The sequence below is a fragment of the Triticum aestivum genome, chromosome 2A (genome assembly GCF_018294505.1).
Source record: "Triticum aestivum cultivar Chinese Spring chromosome 2A, IWGSC CS RefSeq v2.1, whole genome shotgun sequence".
Lineage (NCBI taxonomy): Eukaryota > Viridiplantae > Streptophyta > Magnoliopsida > Poales > Poaceae > Triticum > Triticum aestivum.
Window position 1 is genome coordinate 738,735,163 of NC_057797.1, and position 8,778 is coordinate 738,743,940.

Below are 8,778 nucleotides of genomic sequence, written 5' to 3' on the forward strand. Positions count from 1 at the left end.
GGCAACTACCAATTTTTAGCTTTTCTTTACCAAATTAAACTGTGCATCAAAGTAGGTTGTCTAGATGTGCAACTAGGTGAGCAACCTATATGATGCAATAACAACAAGCATACAAGCAAGCAAGGGAAGAAACACTAAAGAGCTTGCACAAGTAAAGGTAAGAGATAACCAAGAGTGGATCCGGTGAAGACGAGGATGTGCTACCGAAGTTCCTTCCTTTTGAGGGGAAGTACGTCTCCGTTGGAGCGGTGTGGAGGCACAATGCTCCCCAAGAAGCCACTAGGGCCACCGTATTATCCTCACGCCCTCACACAAATGCGAGATGCCGTGATTCCACTATTGGTGCCCTTGAAGGCGGCGGCCGAACCTTTACAAACAAGGTTGGGGCAATCTCCACAACTTAATCGGAGGCTCCCAACAAGACCACGAAGCTTCACCACAATGGAATATGGCTCCGAGGTGACCTCAACCATCTAGGGTGCTCAAACACCCAAGAGTAACAAGATCCGCTAGGGATGAGTGGGGGAATCGAAAATCCCTTGGTGGAAGTGTAGATCGGAGCCTTTTCGACCACTCCTGAGCAAATCAACAAGTTTGATTGGCTACAGAGATAGATCGGGCAAAAATGGAGCTTGGAGTATTTAATGGAGCTTGAGCAATAAATGGAGCTTGGGGGAGGAAGAGGTAGGTGAGAAGGAAGAAGGGGACTCCCTTTTATAATGAGGGCAACAATCCCGTTGCCCCCCACCAACCAGCCCCGCACAGGGCGGTACTACCGCTGAGAGGGGGCGGTACTACCGCCAGGACGGTACTGCCGCGCCAGCCAGCGGTACTGCCGCGCTGAGGAGACTAGTAGGGAACGGACCCAAAAGTGGTACTATCGTGGTGGTAGGGCGGTACTACCGCTCTTGGAATGGTACTACCGCCACTACAACCGTGATTTGTGCCGCAAAACCCGACACGAGAAAAAGACCTCTCGAATCGAGGCGGTAGGAGCCAGACTGCCCAGCGGTACCACGACAGTGGGGTCAAGGGCGGTAGTACCACTGTGGAGCGGTACTGCCGCTTGTGACCCTTCGGCCGTAGTACCGCAGGCAGTGCGGTACTACCGCTGGGGCGCGCGCGAGAGAGAGAAGGAATCTCTCAAAGATGCTGAGGACAAGGCGGAGGTGCCAGGCCCCCAGCGGTACTACTGTTGTGGAGCCATGGGCGGTACTACCGCTGCGGAGCGGTACTACCGCTTGGCTCCTCAGCGGTACTACCGCTGGGTGCGCGGTACTACCACTTTGACCCAGACAGGACAAGGAAGAGAGGAGAGATCTCTTCAATGGAAAGGAAATGCTCGGTGGGTGAGAAGCTGATGTGTACGTGATGATTCGACCCATGCAAAACCCCAGCGGACCCCCTCTTGATAGTACGGTGCCCTCTACGCAACTAGTCCACCGAGAAAGAAACGAAAGAGCTACACCGTCTTGAAATACACTCCGAGGGGAAGAAGGCGTCTCGTGCCAGGGGAGAATCTGTGAATTATTCAAAGCACAAGATTAGTCCGCAAACATGTTGTCATCAATCACCAAAACTACCTTGAGAGAGATATGCCGTAACAATCTCCCCTTTTTGGTGGATTGATGACAACTAGGGATTTGCGCAAGGAAAAGAAATAAAATGAAGAAAGCTAAGAACTACAAAATATAGACGGGCTCCCCCAGAATGTGTGCACCAAGAGATGGCACGACACACACATTCGGATCAACACTCCCCCTATATTTTATAGTCCAACAATACTAAGCACAAGATATATGAGAGAAGTGAATAAACAGGACAAGCATGCATCTCACAATAAACTACAATACTCTGAAATGACATAAGTAATAAGGTAGCGATAGGGAGCGTATGTCTCACACCATATGTCTAGAACTTAGGTCTCACACCAAACCAAACCAAAGAAGGACACCGAGAGAACACACAAGAAACCACAAGACGACTCAAAGCACGACACAAGAAGCAAATCCCTACACTCTCTCCCCCTTTGGCAGCAAGACACCAAAAAGGGCATAGAGTGACACTACGACTCCAGGTGATGGGAGAAGGAAGATCTCGAACATCACATCTCTGCATCTTCATCGTGGGTCGAAAACTGCTCGGCATCGGAGTCGGTCCAGTGGCAATTCTGATGAATCCAGTCCTCCTCTTCAGTGATCTGACCCTCAGACCCACTGGCAACTGTTGCTCCCATCTGACGCATGAGCTCCTTGTGGCGCATCCTAGCATGCTTCTCCGCCACATGAGTCATGTACTGACCATGAGACTCCATGCAGAAAAGCTTCTTCATCTTGCGCTTAAGCTTCTGTGCCCACGACGGTTCTGCACTAGAGGGGCCAAAGTTCTCCTCATGAGCATCAGTAGCAGCCTCACCCTCGGTCCCCATGGCAGCAGCGGCAGCAGACGGACCCCCTGTGACAGCAGTAGCAGATGGACCCCCTGTGTGAGGCGCTGTCCAGTTGTCCTTCTTCCTCAGACGCTTGATCTCATGAGAAACCAAGTCTCCAGTCTCTAGCAGCACTCTGGGATAAGTCTGTGCCCAGGCCCTCTCAATGAGCCTCATGATGAATGGACCATAGATAGGACACTTGCGCTCAGACACGGCAGATAGAAGTTTAGACCACATGACATGAGAGATATCCAGGCTCTCTCCAGTGCTTGCTTCCTTCTCATGCTGACAGAAAAGGAGCATGTCCACGAGGTAAGAGTGGACCATATCCAGATTCCCGATCCGGCGGAAGAGAGTCTCACAGAATATGCGATGAAGAATGTCCAGATATGGAGACATCTCATAGGTCTTCTTCTCAGTTACTGGGTGAACCTTCACAGTGCAGTAGGGCCAAAGGGCTTGCTTGTGGGTGGATGTAGCATTGCGGTGAGGACAGAAACCGACAGGAGTCTCAAGCCCGTTATCCACCACATCAAGTAACCCCATGAACGCCTGCCACTTGACGGAAAGCAGCTTGCCATTGGTCATCCATGTCAGAGTCCTATCGACATCTGTCCCAAGATGGACGGTGGCATAGAATTGAGCCACCAAATCCGCATCGAAATCCTTGTTGAATTGCATGATCCTGAGAATGTTCAACTGAGTGCACATCTGAAGGGCTTCGCCAAAGTACTCTGGGTCCTTCTCCATAGCATCAGTGTCAATGGAGCGAACATCAACAAAAAGATTCTTCTTGGCCTTGATCACATCAAAGTAGATGGCAAACTGAAAACGGTTCCAGAATGGGCGGTTGACCAAAGTGGGTTCTTGGTCCACCGCATAGGGGTTGCGGCAACGCTTCTCCCAAAAATCCTTGTTGGCCATCTCAGTCACAGTCTTCCCTTTTGGCTTGTTGGCGGCTCGCTTCGATTGCCGAGGAGGTGGAGGAACACTTGCAGATGCACTTGCTGGAGGTGGTTGGGTGCTCGAGGAACCACCGGCTGGCTCTGAGGTGCGGTAGCGTTTTGATGTGGCACGCCCCGGGTTGATACGACGACCTTGCTGCTTGGAAAGGTCATCACCTGGAGCCAAACACAAGAACACGCAAAACAACTAGAAAGAACGAGCATAAGCCAACAAACTCAGCAAAAAGATCAAGGTAAGGCAGAAAAATGATGGAAATTGGCATGCAGCGGTAGTACCGTGACTTGCCCGCGGTAGTACCGCCCCCAAGCGGTAGTACCACCCCAAAGGGAGCGGTAGTACCGCTCTAGGTCAAGCGGTAGTACTGCTCCAAAGAGAGCGGTAGTACTGCTTGAGGCGGAGAAACAACAGTTTCTTATAGCACGAGGCGGTGAAACAGCGGGTTCCTACTACCGTGGTCAGATCCGGCACTACCGGCCTACCAAATTCAAAAATAATCCTACCAAACTCTAATCGAGATAGTCTAGTTGCCTTCTTCAACCAACTCAAGCCTAGATTTAGCCAAAAATCTAGAGATGCAACCACCATTGCCCCTAAGAAACAAGAACTGAAAAAGAGACAAAACGAAAGAAGGAACGGGGGCAATACCGGCATCCATGGCAAGAGGACGAGGTGGGGATCGACTCCACCAAAGAAAATGGAGAGGGACGCCCCGGAGACGGAGATCCGCCGGAGCCCTCCCGCGGCGAGTGGAGGCTGGAGAGAGGAAGAGAAAAGAGGGGCGAAGTGAATGGGTATGGGGGAGAAGAAACCTCCCCCTGCCCCGACTTAACCCCTTGTTCTCGTCCCCCGGCGGTAGTACCGTGCTGGGGGGCAGTAGTACCGCTTACGAGCGGTAGTACCGCGCACCACCAGCGGTAGTACCGCCCAACACGCCACGGCAACTAAACAAACATGGCTTTAGCTCGATGAAACGACAAAAACAGCAAGAGACCAAGACACACCTCTTCAAAAGAGGGCGGTGGCCGAGGCCACCTATGTTTGAGTCAAAAGGTATGGCACCGCGGAGATTTTAACCTTGGGCCCATGACCAAAACTCGTCTTTGAAGCACAAGTGCCATCAACAATGGCTAAAGTGAAAGACTTGATCAATTTATGCATAATGGGGGGGGGGAGAGTTCATTGAGAGAACAACACTCCCCCTATGTCCATGGCTACACCTAAACTAGACAACAAATTGAGCGTGGTAGGGTGTGCACAAGTTCAAGCCACATTGCTCGAATTAATGATATTTAGCTCATGCCTTAACTCGGGAAATCTTGCTTCATCCAAGGGCTTCGTGAAAATATCTGCAAGGTTGTCATGAGTGTTGACATAGTTGAGCTCGATCTCTCCTCGCCTAATGTGATCCCGGATGAAGTGATACCGAATCTCAATATGCTTCGTCTTGAAGTGTTGCACTGGGTTGAGAGAAATCTTGATGGCACTTTCATTGTCACACCAAAGAGGCACTTTGTCACAAGTGACACCGTAATCCTTTAAAGTTTGCCTCATCCATAGAAGTTGTGCACAACAACTACCGGCGGCAACATACTCGCCTCAGTGGACGAGAGAGACACACAACTTTGCTTTTTGGAAGACCAACTTACCAAAGAGTAACCAAGGAATTGGCACCCTCCGGAAGTGGACTTCCTATCCACTTTGTCTCCCGCCCAATCGGAATCTGAGTACCCTACAATCTTGAAGTTTGATCCTCTTGGGTACCATAAGCCAAAGTTTGGGGTATGAGCCAAATATCGAAAGATTCGTTTGACCGCCACATAGTGACTTTCCTTAGGTGCGGCTTGAAACCGTGCACAAATTCCCACACTCAACATGATGTCCGGTCTAGATGCACAAAGGTAAAGCAAGGATCCAATCATGGAACGATATACCTTTTGATCCATCACTTTACCATTGGGATCTAAGTCAAGTTGGCACTTGGTGGGCATCCGACTTGACGTCACTTAGCTTGAATCTCTTGAGCATGTCTTGAGTGTATTTGGATTGATTGATGAAGGTTCCTTCTCTTCTTTGCTTCACTTTGAACCCTAGAAAGAACTTCAACTCTCCCATGGAGGACATCTCGAACTTTGAGGTCATGAGAGCGGCAAATTCCTCATTGAAAGCTTTGTTAGGAGAACCAAAGATAATATCATCAACATATAATTGGCACACAAACAACTCCCCTTTGACCTTCTTAGTAAAAAGAGTGGGGTCGATTAGCCCAACTTCAAAACCACGGTCTTGTAACAACTCGGTAAGGTGGTCATACCACGCACGTGGGGCTTGTTTAAGGCCATAGAGTGCCTTATCGAGTTGATACACATGATCGGGAAAGTAGGGATCCTCGAACCCGGGGGGTTGCTTGACGTAAACCAATTCATTAATGGGACCATTAAGAAAAGCACTCTTCACATCCATTTGTTGTACTTAAAGTTATGATGAGAAGCATATACAATCAACATGCGAATGGATTCAAGACGAGCAACGGGAGCAAAGGTTTCACCGTAGTCGATACCCTCGACTTGGGAGTAGCCTTGTGCTACCAAACGAGCCTTGTTGCGAATGATAATCCCATGGGAATCTTGCTTGTTCTTGAATATCCACTTGGTTCCAATGACATTGTGGTTCCCCATTGGCCTTGGCACCAATCTCCACACTTTGTTGTGCTCGAAGTTGTTGAGTTCTTCGTGCATGGCATTGAGCCAATCCGGATCTTCTAGCGCCTCATAGACCTTGTGGGGTTCCACACAAGAGACAAACGCGTGATGCTCACAATAATTTGCTAATTGTCTATGAGTGCTTACCCCCTTTCTTAAGCTTCCAAGCACATTCGTCATGAGATGATCCTTGGTGGAGAGCTTGGAAGCAACCTTGGCGGCACGACGCTCTAATTCCTCCTTGGTGGTGAGTTGAGGAGCGGTTACTTGATCATCTTGAGCACTGTCATGAACTTGTTCTTGATCTTGAACTTGCTCGGGGGAGAGAACTTGACCTTGGGCGTCACTTGGTGTGTCAACACCGTCTTGAGTATGATCTTGCCCTTGGTCTTGTTCATGAGGTTGAGGGCCTTCACTTTGTTCTTCGGAAGCATGTGGGCCTTGGGTTGGTGATGGATCCACTTGAGTGGAGCATTGTCCTTCTCCTTCGGCCACAAGGGGTTCCTCAATGGGTAGGATGAAACCAACACCCATTCTTCTTATGGCTTGAGGAGGAATTTCATCACCTACATCACAAGTGCCACTTTGCTCCACTTGGGAGCCATTATTCTCATCAAACTCCACGTTACACGTCTCCTCAATAAGCCCCGTGGATTTATTGAGGACAAGGTAAGCATGAGAGTTTGTAGCATAACCAACAAATATGCCCTCATAAGCTCTAGCCTCAAATTTAGACAACCGAACACCTTTCTTGAGAATGAAACACTTACACCCGAATACTCGGAAGTACTTGAGGTTGGGCTTGTTATCGGTGAGTATCTCATATGGAGTCTTGTTCAAGCCCTTGTGGAGGTAGAGCCGATTGGATGCATGACATGCGGTGTTGATGGCTTCGGCCCAAAAGTTGTATGGAGACTTGAACTCCGCCATCATGGTCCTTGCCGCATCCATCAACGTCCGGTTCTTCCTCTCCGCAACACCGTTTTGTTAAGGGGTGTATGGTGCGGAATATTGATGCTTGATTCTCTCATCACTAAGAAATTCATCCAAGGTGTAGTTCTTGAACTCGGTGCCGTTGTCACTTCTTATTGTCAAGATCTTTGCATTGTGTTGACGTTGTGCTTCATTTGCAAAGTCAATGACGGTTTGTTGGGTCTCGCTCTTCCTCTTGAAGAAATACACCCACGTGTACCTTGAGTAGTCATCCAAAATCACCAAGCAATACTTCCTACCTCCAAGACTATCGAAGGATGGGGGCCCAAAAAGATCCATGTGAAGGAGCTCCAAGGGCCTCTTTGAGTAAATGATAGTCGTGGGAAGGTGAGCCTTCTCATGTAGCTTTCCTTCGATACAGGCACTGCAAGCACGATCTTTAACAAAACTAACATCCGTTAGTCCACGGACATGGTCCCCCTTGAGGAGACTTTGCAAAGATCTCATATTGACATGGGCTAAACGGCGATGCCAAAGCCATCCCACATCAACTTTAGCCATTAGGCATGTCGCGGTCTTAGTGGGTCGCTCCGAAAAGTTAATCACATATAGACCGTTCTCGACATGCCCAACAAAAGCTACTTTAAGAGTCTTGCTCCACAAGAGGGCCACGGTATCGATGTCAAAGAAAGTGGCAAAGCCCATGATTGCAAGTTGACGAACGGAAAGTAAATTGTATGCAAGGGACTCAACAAGCATGACCTTCTCGATCGTGAGATCATGAGAGATGACCACCTTGCCAAGTCCCAATACCTTAGAGGATGAGGCGTCACCCCACTCGACATTGGTGGGCATAGATGGAACTTTGTGCATGTCCACCACCAAGTCCTTGCTTCCGGTCATATGATTTGTAGCTCCGCTATCGAGCAACCATGATCCACCACTGGAAGCAAACACCTACAAGAGATCAATGCTTGGTTTTAGGTACCCATTTTGTAATGGGTCCTTTGATGTTAGTAACAAGGGTCTTAGGAACCCAAATAGACCATTCAATGTACTCATGAAGAGAACCAACAAATTTGGCATAAACATGCCCATCACTAGCACGGCATAACACATAAGAAGGATTAAAATCGCCGGCTTTGTTGGGAGGGGTGACATTGCCCTTCTTGACATTGTTCTTCTTCTTCTCCTCGGGGGCACTCTCTCCCTCCCTCACAAAGGTTTGCATGAGGGGAGGAGGTCGTTTGGTCTTGTCATTCTTCTTCTTCTTCTTGGAGTCGGGCACGTACCCAACCCCTTCCTTGGCCACACCTCCCTTTTGGTTGATCAAGAGATCGTTGAGGTTCTTCTTGCCTTGTATGCAAGTCGCAAGACCTCTCTCAAGTTGCTCCTTCAACTTAGCATTTTCCTCAACAAGATGTATATGCTCACAACACGGATTAGTAGCATTTGCATTATCAATTAAAACCATATGAGGAAAAGTTGCTTTCTCCTTAGTTAGCTTCACTTGGAGTTGATCATGAGACTCCTTGAGACTAGCGTGAATACCCTTCAAGGCCTTGTGGGCCTTGTCAAGTATATCAAACTCCTCTTTGAGTCTAGCAAGATCAACCCCGAGTTTGGCCTTCTCAGAATTTAGCACACGAGAAACAATGAGGGCATGATCATAATCTTTCTTTAACTTAGCATGATCAACGTTGTGTGACTCCTCAAGAGCCAAACGAAGACCACGCTCTTCCTCAAGAG

At 48.8% G+C, this 8,778-nt stretch overlaps 1 protein-coding gene across 1 annotated transcript in view; it reads left to right on the forward strand.

The window, feature by feature from the left end:
* LOC123186330 (BTB/POZ and MATH domain-containing protein 2-like) overlaps positions 1 to 8,778 on the forward strand; it is a 28,015-nt gene that overhangs the window by 1,931 nt on the left and 17,306 nt on the right. The window contains exons 3-4 of the mRNA XM_044598110.1: positions 1,796 to 1,808; positions 7,996 to 8,013. Of these exons, the coding sequence (XP_044454045.1) occupies positions 1,796 to 1,808; positions 7,996 to 8,013 (31 nt within the window). The remainder of the gene's footprint in view (positions 1 to 1,795; positions 1,809 to 7,995; positions 8,014 to 8,778) is intronic.